At 31.2% G+C, this 18,253-nt stretch overlaps 1 protein-coding gene across 2 annotated transcripts in view; it reads right to left on the reverse strand.

The window, feature by feature from the left end:
• The window catches only part of LOC128984802 (inosine-5'-monophosphate dehydrogenase 1-like), a 31,060-nt gene extending 17,264 nt beyond the window's left edge, over window positions 1–13,796 (reverse strand). The window contains exons 1-6 of one of the 2 annotated variants that reach the window (XM_054404181.1): window positions 13,745–13,796; window positions 10,324–10,363; window positions 7,391–7,439; window positions 6,391–6,492; window positions 5,255–5,383; window positions 4,315–4,470 (exon numbers count right to left, since the gene is read on the reverse strand). In XM_054404181.1, the coding sequence (XP_054260156.1) occupies window positions 4,315–4,470; window positions 5,255–5,383; window positions 6,391–6,492; window positions 7,391–7,439; window positions 10,324–10,363; window positions 13,745–13,793 (525 nt within the window). In that variant the 5' untranslated portion in view covers window positions 13,794–13,796. Of the gene's footprint in view, window positions 1–4,314; window positions 4,471–5,254; window positions 5,384–6,390; window positions 6,493–7,390; window positions 7,440–10,323; window positions 10,622–13,744 lie in introns of those variants that run through there. The other variant, XM_054404173.1, reaches the window with a different exon arrangement.
• Between the last annotated feature and the right edge of the window lie 4,457 nt (window positions 13,797–18,253).

Consider the following 18,253-nt stretch of genomic DNA (forward strand, 5'->3'; position numbering starts at 1 on the left):
ACCACTACTCCAGCTCGCTCCCCCATTCATTGAATTAGACATCCTGCATATTTTACATTAATATTTTCTAATGTAACAAAAATCCATTTAGTAAATATGTATACTTTATCATTTGAAACTATAAAGTTGCCAAAAAATATCTAAATGATCAAAATGATTTCTTATGAATACAATTTTAGGCACAAATTAGAAATATATATTTTAAACAGATTTAGATATCTTTTTTGCGTGCTTTAAATCATTTTAGTATGACTAGGCCTACTGCTTGACTATAAAAATATATAATTGGCTTTAGTTTATATAAACATAGGAACAATATCATGTTTTATTTACTTCTTAACACATTCACTGCTAATGATATGTAATACTTTTATAAATGGCTAAAAAACATAAACATTAACATGATCATGTTAATTGAGTGACAATATATCTTTAATTAAATAAATTTTATACTATAAATTGTGGATTAAAATATATTATGTAATTATATACATCATGTATTATATATCTGCTAATATACTTATGACGCACAAGTGTGTCATTAGCAGTGAACGTGTTAAATGTTGAATCATTCCGAAAATATACCATGTTAAGTGAGGATAAAATACAGAAAAATGACAAATGAAAAAAAGTTACCTATCCATTTAATTTGATGATTATATTAAGAACTAAGAAGGGATTGCATACAAAAGACTGCCTTCATCAAAAATGTATTATTTCTTTTATGCTTTTTTCACTACTAGTCCAGTCAATGAATGATCCAAAAGTAGGTGTAGAGTGCGTGAGCAGGTAACTAAGCGATTCCTTCAGAAACTTGTTCAGGGGGCTTAGGGTGTTAACATACCAAAAGTCCTGACTCCTAGGTGGTGAGCCAGGGGGTGGAGGGGGGAAAAGGGGGGGAAAAAGTTACGCATTTTGGGTTTTTTGATTATATCTCGAAAACTATCAACTTTTTGTATACTATAGTAAATTATAAAATTGAAGAAGATTAAATTTTCTACAAGAAAAGTATATAATGTGTTTATTTTGGTTCAAAAGATTACGAGTTATAACTTATTTAATTGATATCTTATTAAAATACTCCTTCCATAAGAAATACATGTAAATTAGTATGCGAAATGGGGCGAATCCTATCCGCCCAAAGGAAATAAAGGGTGTCCCAGTAAGAACGCCGGATTTCAGGAGCGTCTTATCCTTATCTGTATTTTAATAGGAATTCCCAAATTATCAGCGATGTTATCAGTATTAGGTCGCATTTGTAGTCATGAATCGTTACATGACGGATCAACGCGTGGTCATAGTTAAAGTGCACTACAAGTAGGCGGAATGTTTCGCTGAAACGGTGCGGAAGCTGCGCGCTATTTTCGCCCGGGATAATGCACAAAATGAGTCATCTGTCTGAAAATTAATTTCTAAGTTCGAAGGAATTGGCTCAGTTTTGGACATTAAAAGACCAGTGCGTAGTCGGGCAGGTTGTTCCCTTGAAAATATTGATGCTGTACATGATAGTGTAGAGGACAACGCAAGAACATCAATTCGTCGGCGTAGTCAGCAGTTGGGCCTAGCTCGGAGCACAGTACAAAGAATTTTGATAAAAGACCTACACATGTTCCCTCAAAAATCCAACTCAAACAAGAGATCAAGCCAAGAGATCCTGTAAAATGGCTTGAATTTGTAAACTAGGTGCTTGGAAATCAAGATGAAAATGACATATTGTAAAAAAACATTGCGGTTTAGCGATGACGCACACATTCATCTAAGCAAGATCGTGCGATTTAACACCGTGTGACTACTTTCTTTGGGGATGTTTAAAGTCGGTTGTTTTTGTCAATAAATCTCAAACAATCCAAGACCTGAAGGAGGAAATTATTCGTGCCATTAATGGAATTCAACATGAAGTGGGTGAAAAAGTTATGGAAAACTTCGTCAATAGATGTCTGGCTTGTCAGCAGGCAGCAGGTGGGCACTTAAGAGACATAATATTCCATTACTAATCGGAGATACTAAGCTTTAAGATTCATGTTTCAGATTGTAAATTTAGCGTGGAAATATATGGTCTATTAAAATTTTAAATCCGGCATTCTTATTGGGACACCCATTATAACTGATATTCTGGAAATCTTGACAAAATTTCCAGTAATTTGACACTTTAATCATGAAATTTTGTCAAAAATTAAAGCGAGGGTGAGCGTTTAAAAATGGAATGATTTAAGGTTTTTTTTTATATTTCCAATAAAAAAAACACCAAAACTCGACATTTTGTTACCTCGCCCTTGCCTTAATTTTGGATCAATTTTAATGATTAAAGTGTCAAATTACTGGAAATTTTGTCAAGATTTCCAGAATATCATTTATATTTCCTTTGGGCGGATAGGATTCGCCCCATTTCGCATACTAATTTACATGTATTTCTTATGGAAGGAGATTTTAATAAGATATCAATTAAATAAGTTATAACTCGTAATCTGTTGAACCAAAATAAACACATTATATACTTTTCTTGTAGAAAATTTAATCTTCTTCAATTTTATAATTTCCTATAGTATACAAAAAGTTGATAGTTTTCGAGATATAATCAAAAAATCCAAAATGCGTACCTTTCTCCCCCCCTTTTTCCCCCCTCCACCCCCTGGCTCACCACCTAGGAGTCAGGACTTTTGGTATGTTAACACCCTAAGCCCCCTGAACAAGTTTCTGAAGGAATCGCTTAGTTACCTGCTCACGCACTCTACACCTCATTCCTTGACTGGACTATACTTATATAGTGCTAATATAGTTTAAATATTTTTTTCAATACTAACGATAAATAAATATAAATAACATTCATCGATAATAATTTAAGGTTGATTTTAAATATGAAACTCGTTGGATATAGTTATCAAATTACAACAATAACAACACATTTTAGATATGTCTAGACAGATAACAGTTCTGTTGTTTACTTCCCTAACAGTTTAAAATAGATGATCTGATATCAAAAGTTAACACAATAACTGTACTGTATGTTTATGTACTAATGAATATCTTTCATAATTAAGGTTTAAAAAATAAAATAAAATCATTCTTTATTCATTAAACTCAAAGAACATGAGTTGGATAAAGTCATAAACAAACGTTAAAAATAATTAACTTTTAATTAACTTTTAAATAAATGAGAAAAAACCCAGATGAAGAAGATACAATATCATAACTATTACTACAATAATGTAGGCAGTAAATACATATCTATTTTCTGGCTCAAATAAAAAGAAAAATTGTATTTATAAACATGGTGTGGATTTAAAAAAGTACCCCTAGCTTTATTATGAAGCTCAACTTAGAGATTACGGTTTTATTTTCTGCATAAGTAGTTTAGTTGTGATAGCAAGGAAGGTTTATTTCACCTCCTTATGTAACATTCAACTCCTTATGTTTATGTAACATTTAAAGCATTCCTAATGGGAGAATATTTTGAAATTTAAATTGAATGAGCCATATGCAATTGATCTCAACTAATATGTCATTGATTCAATACTTGGTCTTAGATACAGCAAAAAACAGAATATTGGATTGCAGCCAAGCTTGGAATGACTGAATTTTCTGAACCACAGAGAAGTAAGAAACAGAGGAGACATTCAATGGTACACTTGAGTAGTGTCTAGCACCAGTCACTGGTGTCTAGAGCAAATGCTATTTGTCGTTCTGCTCTCCTTTTCCCCCTTGCCATCACATACTACAGCGCTAGCACTGTAGGAAGACTCTGTGGGCTACAACTGCTGTACAACAATGCTATGTGGCCATCGACGTTTGGGCTCTTCCTTGCTCGGTACAAGTAGGCTACATTTCCGCCCCAACAAAAACATACCAGAGCTAAAAGCGCATAGTTAGTTGTCCCATAAGCTTGTATCCTCTGTATCTTACTGCTTTGTGCTTGAACTGACTCAGAAAACAACACAAGCAGTACACACTTGTTTAGTGTTAGAGAATATGCTACACTAAGAAAGTTTCACTTCTAATTACATTTAAAAAGCAGTTATTAGTAAATGCGTACTGTGCATACAGTGATCATTGGTTACTTTTAGCAAGATGTAGGCTATCAAATAAAAAGCACTTGAAAAAAGTTTATAAGACTGAAAAATAAATTGTTCTTATATTAGTTTGAAAAATGACAAGCTGAGATGAAAAAAAATCACACTACTAAACTGTGTTTGAAACTTAGTTACTTTAGTAACACAGTTTCAGAGGATTGCTTGATATATTCATGCATAAAATATATATCTAGGCCTATATATCTTCAAGAAAAGAATGCATAAAATACTTGAAATATAAACTTACAGTCTCTAATTTTAGTCTTTGACTTTGGGCATCTTCACGGAAATCAATATCTCTGGATGTGATAATTCCGACCAGTTTTCCACCGATTTTACCATTTTCTGTGACTGGAAAACCGCAGAAACCATGTTCTTTTTTTAGCCGAAATACATCTGCCACCTAAAAAGACAAGGAAAATGACTGAGGTTTTGGGTTTCCCAAATTCTTATGATGCTTGAAGGGCAAAATTTAGTCTAGGTTGTAACAGTGCATTAATAATTTTAAATTTTGTACACAATGCAGTTAAAAATTATACTTTCTAGAATTAACTATACACTTATTATAGTAGTCAAACACAAGTGCACTTTTGTTACAACAAAAATATATTTCCAAAAATAACCAGAAGTATTAATACTCTTGTGAATATAAGATATTATCGCTTGATTATACTGTATAACTGAAAGTTATAGCTTAAAGGAATGTCAACAAAACTTTGTCATGGGTACATCATCAAAGCTATTTAGAAACTAGCTAAGTGCTTTTCTGAGGCCAAGAATGCTGTACACTGTTTATCACAACACAACCCTCACCAACACTCTACTTACTGATACTGTAAACAGTCAAACCTACTTATAAACAAAACACTCCATGTATACTTTCCTGGTTGATAACTATTGGTTGAAATACACAAATAATTTTACCTTACGCTACTGGAATCACACAACACTCTTTCATCAAATCAATTTATTAATCATTGTATTAATCATCAGAGGTGAGAAATTTACCCATAAACTGAGCTCAACATACTGTAAAACAAATGTGTGATGGTATACACAGCTTAATGATACATAACTAATTACTGTATCACGGCTAAATACCTTTAATCAATATTTGTTTATGTATCAAAGTGATTAGAGAACAAATTTTTGCACAACTTAAATTACCATAAGCATACATAACTTACAAAATGTTCAGGTGACAAGACAATAGGGTTACGGATAAATCCGTGTTTGTATTTCTTAACTTTGGCGACTTCGTTGGCTTGGTATTCAGGCGTGCAGTTATGGTGAATGATTCCAATGCCTCCACAAAGCTGGAACGATACAAACAGAATAGGCTAGATTTTATATCCATGTTTAATATTACGCTACTTTGGAAGTGAATGAAATGTGCTTAAAGATAGACCAAATAGCAGGTTGAATAGGTTTATAATTTGTATCTTCTCAAATAATTTAATTTCTTTATTTACAATTTTTTTTTTCTTTTAAAACAAATCGAATAGGTAAATACTAAATTTTTATCGTTCCTAGATTTGATTGAGAATTAATTTTTTTTTTACTATAAGTGTTATATGTGTTAATTTTTACTTATATTTGTTTTTGATTTCTGTAGTTAATTGTGCCCAATTTCTTGTTGTCTCCAAAACCTTCTCTTCAACAACACTCTCCACTAAAATATGGATTTAATTTGTGAGTAATGGGAGAGGGGATAGCGAATAGAGACCAAAATTTTACAAATTAATTTAGGTAAACCTGGAACATTTTTAATTTTTGGTCTCACAGTCAAATATACAGTAGACTACCTCTTATCCGGACACCTTTTAACCAGACATCGGTTTAACCTGACTACACTCGAGGGAAATGACATCTCTTTAACCGGACAATTTTTATCAGCACATTGGTTTAACCGGACTAGATCGGCAGGAAGTGGGCGGTACTGTAACGACTGTTCTCGTGGGAAAGATTTGAGACCAGTGATCACATGTCTAAATACAATGCTCTCCTAAATTAATGTCGAATATCACCGTAAACGGTCCATTTTAATGAGTTTTTGGGGACGTCTTCTTAACCGGAAAACCCGTTATCCGGACTGGTCTCGGTCCTGAGGAGTCCGGATAAGAGGGAGTCTACTGTAATCAAGATATTTTCTGTAGTTTAGTTCATTAAAACTTTACATATTCTGTTAGACCTGCTTACATAATTAATTTTATGTATACTATAATAGAGTAAGTGGTTGATAAAAATGTTTACATTACCATTAAAATTTTTTATACTGTATCCAGTTAACTATTTTAAACTGTAGTATGTTTAAGATACCTACCGCCATGGCGATTGCCATTTCTGACTCTGTCACTGTGTCCATGGGGGAAGAGACCAAAGGAGCCTGCAAAGTAATCTTCTTTGTCAGGGCTGATGTCAAGTCCTGAAATCAGTAACGATCTGAAGGAAATTTATTTTTTAAAGTAATATAGTTTGACAGTATAAGATGAATGAATTGATACTGGTTTTGTTTACATACCTAAATAACACTACGACAAAAAAAACCATGATATGTATGGTTTATATTAGTAGGTAAATGTGAAATAAGAGGTATGCACAGAATGAGCTATATGAAGCTTTGTTACTGACCAAAGACAAGCTGGTTTTTCAGTAAGGTCACTAATTGAAAGTCAAACAATCAATGATTGCTGGGTCAAGTTTCACCTTGAAAACTTACTTCAAACATTATAATGTTTTTATTCATATATAATTTTTTTTGTGATTCTGAGCAGATATAACCCATAATTGTGGAATTGTAAAGAAGCCAAACCTCATGGCTTCCTTGCAGTTTACCCTCAGTTACTTTGGAAACTTAGCACAGGAATCAAACTGGAAACTCAACAAAAAATTTATTCACAGCCCAAAATATGGACAATATTACAAAAAATAACTATCAAACCCATAGTTAGATTAGGTATACTGTAAAGATTAAAAACATATTTGTATATAACCCTTTTTCGGAAAAGAACTTTAATCTCTAGTTTAGCACTAAGTCTTGGCCAGTCCCAAAACTAAAGGGGGCCTGGAGTCTTAGCACAAACTTCTCCACAATGCTCCCATCCCTCACACTAACCCCAGATCAAGTACACTGACCTACTTAAAACAAGAGTTTTCTGTAGGTCAGCATAACAAGTTATTGTTTACCAGAATGTAGGAGCTTACTCGCACAACATTAACAAACACTTCATATTTACGGATAAAAAGTATTCAACTGCTCTGGGTTTAATAGCTTTAAATATTCAACCCTTAAAATGTATACAAAAATATAAATCAGTACTTACAACTTCATCTGCAGTAAAATCAATGAAACCTGGCAGTAGAATGAAGTCACTGTGAACATAAACGCAATTATATCATAAATAAACGGAAATAAATTAAGTATTGGAATACTGTTAAAAAAATATTTAATTATCAAGTATAACAATGTGAACTGTAAAATTTATTATGCAATCAAAATTTCTATTTCCAACCAAACCTCAAAATCTGTTAAGGAAACTAATGATTGTTTTTACTGCCCAATTTACAAAGATAAAAAAGTCATATCATATCAATTATTGGCCTGAAATCAGCTATTAAAAGATTTACATAACAAATCGTTCTTTAAACTAGATTAGACGACAAACTAAAACTCTTTAATCTTTGTGAAAAAATAAGCAAAAAATTATCAGTCTATTTTTAGCAGGATCAGGATGATCCTAGATTCATTGTAGGCAAATGACCTGATCCCAAGGTCAAGGCCAAGGATCAGAATGTGAAGGACACAATAGAACGGGATCCTTTGTTATATAAGGGACAGCTTATATAAACCTGTTATGTAACCAATTCCAATCTTTAAACCCTTCTTACTGCTGTCATTTTATAAAAGCATGATAATTAAAATTTTCCCTTTAAGCATTGCTGTCTAGATTTCTCAAAAATATTTAGGCCCTAATTGTTTATAAAAAAGTAAACGGTGGTGAGAGGTCAGAGAAAATGTTTAGTTCATTTGTTGTACTTTATGATTATCGGTACGATGATTAATAAGAATTTGTATTTGAACTTATACACCAACTCTAATTATTAGAACTGGATCATATTCAAGGGAGCTTGGAATTATATTTTTGGCAGACAATGTAAGAGATTTATAGAATGGTTAGCAAACATACTTTGCTAATAAAAAAGCAAGTATCTATTTAATAACTTCAGGAAACTTTTCTCCCTCAAACAAATTTGCTCAAACTTTATTTTGATGTTAAGACATTTGGTCAAAATATATTTTTGACACTGCAAGATTAGAAGAACAGAAAAGATAACAAGCAGTTCATGGATAAATCAATTAATGATAGTTTTAGTAAATGAGAAAACAAATAACTGCTTAAGAAAAATAAATATAAAGGATTTTTTTATGTTCTTAGTGTCATTAAATTCCCATAGGCTAAGTAAAAACAGCATAGAGGTAAGTGTACTTAAACTCTAATTTTAATTTTGTTATGGTAAAAATATATACAAACACGTTTACAATGACATTCTGAAAATCCACTGTTGGTTAGTACTTATCAAAACCAAACATGGATTAAATGCTTCTAATTTTAAATCATGCCTACGTTTCACAGCTATTGATTATGAAACCCTAGAAAATAAGCACAATGTAGAGTCACAAGTGATAAAATAAGTGTTTGTCTGAATTGTGTTGCAAAATTGTTTACTTTTGTAATAGTAACATCTTGAACTATTGAATTATTAGTCCATTACATTGTTATCCGATAATAGGCTTACATATGGAAGATTTTGTACGTGAATTGCAAGTAAAATTAAGTTAATACAGTACCTTGATATCTCAAACTATACAAATTAATAGATCTGACAAGATTCAGTTTCAGCTCCATATGTTAACCAATGTATGAACTGTACAAAAATCTGATGGTATTGAAAGTCCCACAGATATCTGACCAATTCTTTTGATGTAGCACCACGGCTCTACTGTCCACACAATCACGAGCGACAGACTATTTAGTGGTGCGCTGTACCTATCAAGTAGGCTATAGGCCTACTGTACGCCTATTAAGCAAATAATAGACAATTTCGACTGAAAATATACCCCTAAATTCCCCATCCCATGAGGATACGAACATGAACAGCTGATTTACCTGAGCTCGTTTCAAATTCGTTCAGATAATCACTGTACAATATTCACGATACCAGGTAAGAAGTTTCTTATGTTTGCGCTTAAAGCCTATTTAAAAACATTAATGTTTTATTTTCAATTAACTTTAAAACCAGGAATAGAAAGAAAATTCATTTATGTTTTCCTCTATCTCAACAGCTTAACCATGAGCATTACATAATTCACCTACCGGTACTTCTAAACAAGCATACTTTCATACATGACTACGTTGGTGATTAAACTTACTTAAGTTACATGTAAGTAGGCACTACAAAATCAGTAAGGTAAACAATTCTGATTAACGTAGTTTTAAAGAAAGTGCTATAGGTAGTTATAAAGTGACGATGTGGTTAATAATCACAATGAATGACAGTTTTGCCTACCAAGATTTGTAATTCCAGCTAAAAGATTCATTCAGCATTCAGTTTTGAACAGCTAGGCTATTAATTATATTATATGATTAGATGTCTGTAAGTTTAGGGTAGTGGTGGGATATTAACTGAAAATATTAAACAAACTGTACGCAGACTGAACAAAAATACAATTAGTAGTCTCACCAAACAAAAAGTATGTTGTAAATACAATATTTTACATTCTAAGTTTAACTTATATAACCCTACAAGCATAATATTTGTTCATAGTTAATCCTTAACGACTGATGTTACATAACTAACCACAATACATTATATTTACCACGAACATATTATTAATTTAAAATCAATTCATGCTAAGTAACATACAACTAACATCAAGCTGAAAGAGCTTTATTGTTATGTTGTGTTTGCAATAACTAAAGGAAAATATTTTACAGCCAAGGCAGCTCATAATAGTAACCCATTTTAGATTGAATAGCCACTATATGACATTTTATGTGGCTTCGATTTTGAAAACACATAACTTACTATACTAGATAGTCAAAGAAAACAAACAAAAGCACCTGAATGTGAAGTAGGCTTCATTCAATCCTAACCTCACTAACCTAAAAACACAATGACCCATCTAAGCCTTACTAAAAACTTGAAATTGATAATTTATAGTTTACTTATAATATTGTTAGTAAATAATACTTACTTGTATGTAAGTCCATCCCCATTGGAAAACAGCTGTGCCCCTGTAAGACCATCTTCAGGTACATAACCAGCTCCAGCACAAATTAAGTAATCGGCCATATCAATATACAATTTACAACAAAAATATATATTTGGAAAGTTTTAAGATATTGAAAAATATATATATTATGTAAAAAAACTCTATGGTTGGTTTTCCGCAACGTAGGTTCCACGTGGTATGCCTAACAAGATTTATATGAGATATATTTATCGGCCCTTGTACAGCGTCTGCACTCTTCAGTTCAATGTACACCGGCCAGGCCGCTAACAGACAGAAGGTATTGAATCAGATGTCGATACTATTATACAGCCGGCTTTTCATCCCGCTCCAAACAGCTGACTCTACTTCGTTCTCTAATCACGATTGCCAACACACTTTATATTTAAAGTGAAATAATGAAGAGCAATTTTTGTTATACTATAAATATAATCTTTTATTGAATTATGCATGTATTTCAGTAAATTTAACAACTGTCTTGTGGTTTAACAAAAATCAAACAAACATAGTTCTTGGCTCTTAATTTACTGTTGTACAGTTCTCAACCACACATCCATTACAATTTTTTACAGACTAAATGAATTACTTAAATAAATTAATAAATAATGAAATATTTATAGAGGTCACGATTATTTTTATTCACCGGAGCATAGCTAGCTAGGGTATTAATGGATTTAATGGGAAAACAATTATATCATCTAAATAGCCTATGACATATACTGATCAAACTCTATAAAATTCAAAAAGCTCTACAATTCAAATATAAATTATTGTGTAATGTGTACAATAATTAACTCAATTTATAACAGAATAACATGATTAAATCAAGACGAATAATAAATTTTAATGTGAAAATAATTTAGAAAATAACATATACAGTAACGTAAAAAATTCAACACATTACAATTATTATTGTTCATAATTTTTTGTTAGAATGGATCAAGTTGTTAGTATGGATATGGATATGGATATGGTAAATAATGTAGGCTAGTCTGGGTAAATAGCCTGAGTGATTCCTAAAAAATGATGTTTGAGTATTGAGTAATTAAAATAAGGTTTGTTTGCATATTGTAATGTAAGTATGGTTTTTAGATTGATTTGAAAGTATATAATTTTTGGAAAAATCCAATTCATATTTATTTTTAAATAATCATATTGCAGGCTGCTGTTATTTTTGTGTTTTGATAATAATCTTATGTTCAGAGCTATTGGTTAGCACTATCCTCTAATATTTCCTAAAAAGAATCTACAAAAAAACATTGTCACAGAAAAAACCAGCAGATTTCCAGTTTTTACTTTCTCCCCCTATACCATAGTGTATGGAGAAAGTGTTGTTTAATAAAGTGTTCAATCAAACAGATGATATAATAGAAATTTATAATTAGATTCATATGTACCCAGAGGATTATCATATAATAAATAAAGACAATTTATTCTATGATATTATACTCTGGCAAGTATATTGTATCAATACCTAGGGTTGCAGCTACGAGGCACATACATATTTTTGGTTTGATAAATTATCAGAAAATGTTATGAAACAATAATAAAATAACGAAATTCACCATATTACATGAAACAATAATCCATAATCAAGCAATCTCCACCAATTAATATATTTTCAGTATGAATAACAGTGCACACAACATTTTGCTTTACGTGTTTATATACTTTTTGCTATTCCAGTTTCAAGATCTTTAATTATTTTAAGTTTTCTGTGTTTTTGAGTAAGATGTTCGTGTAAGAACACAGGCAACAACTAAAAAGGTGATTTTTTTTAATTTTAGCCCTTATAATGTCTTGGTAACCAATAAGTGTAGGACTAATATTATTCTAAATTGTTTGTCTTCAACTACTTTTAATGGTAACAAATATTTTTTATGTTTAAAGTTTTGTCTCCTATTTCGGGGCACGAAACAACTCAATGTATGTGGTGTAACCACACTTATTTGTGAAACTAGTGTGTGCACCCGCACACATTATATTTTTCCTACAGTTACCTACGATAAAGCATTTAAATAATTATTCTTTAAAACACTATACAACACTTTTTTAGGTTAGGTTAAATCCAAGCTCTGAATGAAATAAAAAGCGCTAGTATCTTTAAGTGTTGCCAATTTTTTTTCTAGCGTACCTGTATTACGTGCCTAATAAAAGTACACTGTTTTGTGTAGTGTGGTTGGAATGCTGGAGTGCGGTAAAAAAATGAGTGCGGCAAAAGTAAGTAAATGCAGCAATTAGCTACTCATACATATTGAAAATGGTATTTTATTAAAACCCATAGAGCTTGAAAAACCAAATAATTTAGTATGTTGAAGTATTTTGTAGGCTTAACGATTACAGAGAAAACTCCAAACACTTGTAAATTTAAAATATCAATGTCATTGTTATGGAGAATAAATAAACAGTTGTAGTTAGTTTGTTTATGGATATATTTTGATAAAATTTGACGATTTTATTTATTTCATACTAATGCTATTAAAATGTCACTAAAAAGACAATATAAGTTGCCCTGTAGCATCAATCCTAAGTGCTCATTAAATTTGAGTAGTGTATTCCCAGTTTCAAAAACAATAAATTATTGAGTAGGTTTACCTTATGTTTGCAAGGTTCTTGAAGAAAGTAGACTAATGACGCTCCATGCACATTTCACTCCAATGAGTAGCATCTTCAGGAGCACAGTTTATTTACAACATATTGTTTTATATTACATCACTGGTCTGCACACGAGTTCCCGAGAAGGGAACCTACATGTGTGCAATGTCCGCCGACTAAGTGTAAATATTGAGTAGTTTAGTGTAATATAAATACATATGTTGTAAATAAACTGTGCTCCTGATGAAGATGCCACACATTGGAGCGAAATGTCTATTGAGCGTCATTATAATCTACTTTCTTCAAGAACTTGGAAAGGTAAACCTACTCAATAATGCTCACAAAACCTAGTTATTTAAATAGGGGTAAATCTGAGATTTTACAGATATATTTGAGTGAAACTTCAATCTGGCAAATGGAAATTCTCTTTGCCTGCAGGTGTGCAGCGGTGAGGGTATTTTATTTACTTTAAGTCATATTTAGCTATTATCCATCAATCCATGCAAAAATTATAAGTAATTAGTTATTAATTAGTTAGTTTAACTATAAGCTAAATGAATTTACCAATTTTTTTAACCCATCCTCACTAATCACAATTTTCCAGTACTCATTTTAGCACTCAAATTTAACATTCCTACATGAGACAAATATATCAAACTGTCATCGTAACCTTATTCAAACCAAATCCTAGAGATTAACTGCCAATGAAAGTGCTCAATTTTAATGATAAAGATTTATTATGTGCAACATGACTGACTTAAATTTCTATACTTATACTGATTAAACTTACCGGTTACACCCTCGTCAGGTAGTTTGGTATCAATAACCTTCTCCCCCATGATGTGCTGAGTGCTAAGTGCTGATAGAACTAGCTCTAGACGCTGAAGCTGTAGCTGTTACGTAACTTCAGATAAGATACTGCACAATCAACAGAATGGACCATGCCATGAGACAGCTGTTGCTATGTCCAACTCTTTCAGCTGTTATGTATACAACTTTCAAGAAATAGTTTTATTTTTGTATTGTTTTAACTCATAAGGTGGTAAAAAACACAGAATGTCTATGAAAAATTATTTTAATTTGACATATGCATTTTTATCATAAATTCTATAAAATTATGATAAATATGTTGATGTTTTAATTATCTACAGTTAAAAAGACATTATATCTGTCTCAAATGGAGAGGTTCATAGAAATTGTTTATTACCAATAAAAAATTATAACTCGAGACTATAAGCATTTTTCAAAGCAACCATAAGCACTGTTTGTATAGTGGTGGTGATTTATACTATACAGTACTCAACTGTTAAATTAATTAATAAAATATCCATAGCCTATATATATTTTTTATTTTTTATGAAGTGCGTAAAATGGGATGTCTATGAAGCAGATGATGATGAAGATGATATCTTGCATATAGAGAACCAATCTTTTCAAACAGCAGTAAATAGCTTTGAGTTAAGGAGGCAGAAATATACAACAACTAGCAAGAAAGGGTTCATTATCTCTTGTTGGCCTTGGAACATTCTGATCATAAAAAGACACATTCTTTAACAAGGAAAACCCTAGAAGGAGTAAGATTTAAAGCACAGTGAATCCTTCGTGATATAACCAAATAAATTATTGTCAAAGACGACAAGATCTGAACTATCTTAAGACCCAAGAAAAATAATCTAAAATCCTGATGATTTTGATGACTTTATTGCAGCTGAGACGCATTTCAGGTACATGAGAATATTTGATAAGAGTGGTTACAGATTCTGTGAATATAGGCTATTAAAGAGACACTTTTTAAATTTAAGTAATACTATTCCCTAAATCAACAAATATCGTTGTAAACTGTTTACAACTCAATAGCAATATACTAATATACCGTCCTCAACAAAATACCTCTGAAAAAACAAGACAAAGACAATCAAACAAACCCCCTCCATGAATTTGATGGATTATCGACTGTGAAGAGGAGTCCTAATTTAAGATTTACATCATTTTTATAAAGTTTTTTAGCACCCATATATCTTTTTAGCGAATTTCCCTATAGGGAAGTAGCTATTACCGTAGGTCTCATGGTAAGACTTAGGCCCGGGACCGATTTACTTTTTCATTTTAATGTCCCCAGAGGCCAAAAACACCATTCGTTCAAATTTTTATATATGTATATATATATATATATAGATTTATATATATATACTAGCAACAGTGCCCGTTGTGGTTAAATACAACGGTCTCTACTCTAGTAAAATAATGGTTATGAAATCCATACACCACTTTACCCACTAATATTAATGGTACAGATTAAGCACATAACATTAGATAATTATATTATGCATACTGGTAAACCAATTATTGCCATCTATAAAAATTATTGGTTTTTCTTTTCCGAGTCGGGTTAGCTCTTTTACCCAACCGATTTTCATAATTTTGGTCTTAAACTAAAGGTATGGACGTACCACAGATTTGCCATAAAGCATCGGCATTTATTTTGACGTATATTTTGAAAGAATTTTAATTTTATTATTTTTATTTTTCACTTCAATTAAAGTTGTATTCCAGCAGTTCTATATGTTACCCCTATATATTTTGGTCTAAAAAACTTTAGTGAAATACCAGCTTTCATTTGAGCTATTGATTATTAAGATCTGACTACCTAAAACACACTGCTGAATCAAAAATCAACAATAATTACAATCGTTTTAGTACTTATCTGCAATCAATGATACGTAACTTTATTTTTATGTAAGTTATTTTAATATGTCTTGGTCTTAAAATACTTCATAGGCTTTCACTTGAGATATTGATAGTTTTAAACAGTTAAGTTTAAGATACTGTATCGCTCAATCAGAAAATATAAATTTGATTATATCTTGGATATGGAATTTAGTTTTAGATATATTTACTTAATTCTAATTACGTTATTCTATTTGTTTTGACCTAAGAACCTTCTTTGAAATACCAGCATCCATTTGATTTATAGATTATTAAAATCGGACGTACCTAAAGCACACAGCTAAATGACGTACAACACAAATTGTTCAAAAAATGTAGTTATTTGTCATTGATTTATAGTCAAACGATCTTGCTTGCAACCTCTACAGTAACTGTCGACTATGACGGGTTTAACCTAGTAAATCTTTAAAAATATCAAACTTTTATGATTATTTGCAAATCTACACAAATTAGGCTTTCCAATGACCTATTATTTAATAAAATCGGTTCAGTAGAACTGTAGATTTAATTGTACAAAGTTTAACTACAACATCTCTAATTCAGTATTTTCTCACCACTATAAATTGGGAGGTTGCTTAACGTTTTTGCAAATAACTTTGAAACGGTGAGGAAATCGACCAAAGTGGAAGGTGATATTCTGAAAGAGAATAAAATTTCCTACAAATTATTAATATGTGTTTTTTGAAAATACTCAATAAAGGCAGCCTAAAGTTGGCTACAAATATAAACTTGGAAATATAAACTTGGAAAAAATGAGTTTTAAATGTATTGTTGTTTATTTTCATTTTTTCACCTCAAATATCTAATAAAATCAAACTTTCATAATTATTTGCAAATCTACAAAAATTAGGCTTTCCAACGACCCATTAAGTAACAAAATCGGTCCGGTAGAAGTCTAGATTTAGTTGTACAAAGTTTAACAAAAATATATCTAATTCAGTATTTTCTCACTACTATAAATTTGGAGATCACTTAGATTATTGCCAATAACTTTTAAATGGTGGGGAAATCGACCAACGTGGATGGGATATTCTGAAAGAGAATAAAATTTACTACAAACAACTACTATGCATTTCTTGTAAATGCTTAATAAAGGCAGCCAAAAGCTGGCTACAAATAGAAACTTGAAAACAGAAACTTTAAAAATCAGTTTTTAATGTATTTTTGTTATTTTTACTTTTTTACCACAAAGATATAATAAAATCGTACTTTCATAATTATTTGCAAATCTACATGAGTTGGGCTTTCCAATAATTAACAAAATCGGTCCAGTAGAAGTCTAGATTTAGTTGTACAAAGTTTAACAAAAATATCCCTAACTCAGTATTTTCTCTTTACTATAAATTCGGAGGTTGCTTAGCTTTTTTGCAAATAACTTTTAAATGGTGAGGAAATCGACTTAAGTGGAAGGTGATATTCTGAAAGAGAATAAAATTTCCTACAAATTGATACCATACACTTCTTGGAAACACTCAAAAAAGGCCCCAAAAAGTCGCACCAAAATAAGAAGTGTGAAAAACACCGTTTTCAATGTATTTCTTATGGAAAACATGTTTTTTTAAAAATTTTCACCATAAATCATAACAAAAACAAACTTTCATAATTATTTGCAAATCTACACGACTTAAGCTTTCCAACGACCCATTAGTTAATAAAATCGGTCCAGTAGAACTCTAGATTTAGTTGTACAAAGATTTTTAAAACTGAATTATATATAGAATAGATATGTGTCCGTGAACACGATAACTTGAGTAATTTTTATCCGATTTTGATGAAATTTGGTTTGAAGGTGTAAGGCGGGATAAACTTGAATGAGTTCGCGATCCAGCATGATCGGACCATGGGAACAGGGTTTTATGGGGTAAAAATTGGTTTTTCTCACTTCTTACCCTCAAAACACAAAATTTCCCAATTTTTCTCTAAACCTTCTTAAAGAGCTTAAAAAAACAAACAATTCAGTATATCAAAGTGTTTTTGTACGGTTATTGGTTACGGAGAAAACTAAAAAAATGGTAAATTTAAAATTCCCATGTTATTCTTATGGAGAATATTGTAAAATGTTGTAGTTTGCTTGTTTATGGATATATTTTCATCAAACTTGGCAAATTTATTTATTTTATAGTAAGCTATCAATATTTTACTAAAAACACACTACTTTATTAGTTTCCTTGTAGCAGCAAACCTAGGTACTCGTTAAACCTAATGTTATTTAAATAGATCAATTGAAAATCAATTCGGCCAAATGGAAATTCGCTTAGACGGCAGGTTTGCTGCGGCGGGGGTATTGTAGTAAAATATAAACCCTGAAAATTAACAGGACAAAATGTTTTTATCTGAATTAGTTGTCACAATATTTTTTGAGCTGACCATATATTTTATATTGGTAGGCCTAATATTGATGCATCTTTAATTGTGCGTGTTCAAGACAAAGTATACCTACAATATAAACTTTAGTAAATTTAAATTTTGTAAAAATTTACATTTACATTTCGTGGATTGGACAGTTTACAACTAAACTATATGGCGGTCTAACAACTCATAGTCTTAAAGAATCGTTATAATTTTCTGAAGA

The sequence above is a fragment of the Macrosteles quadrilineatus genome, unplaced genomic scaffold, assembly GCF_028750875.1.
Source record: "Macrosteles quadrilineatus isolate MER2022 unplaced genomic scaffold, UCM_ALF_1.0 Scaffold_1__1_contigs__length_201487025, whole genome shotgun sequence".
Taxonomy (NCBI): domain Eukaryota; kingdom Metazoa; phylum Arthropoda; class Insecta; order Hemiptera; family Cicadellidae; genus Macrosteles; species Macrosteles quadrilineatus.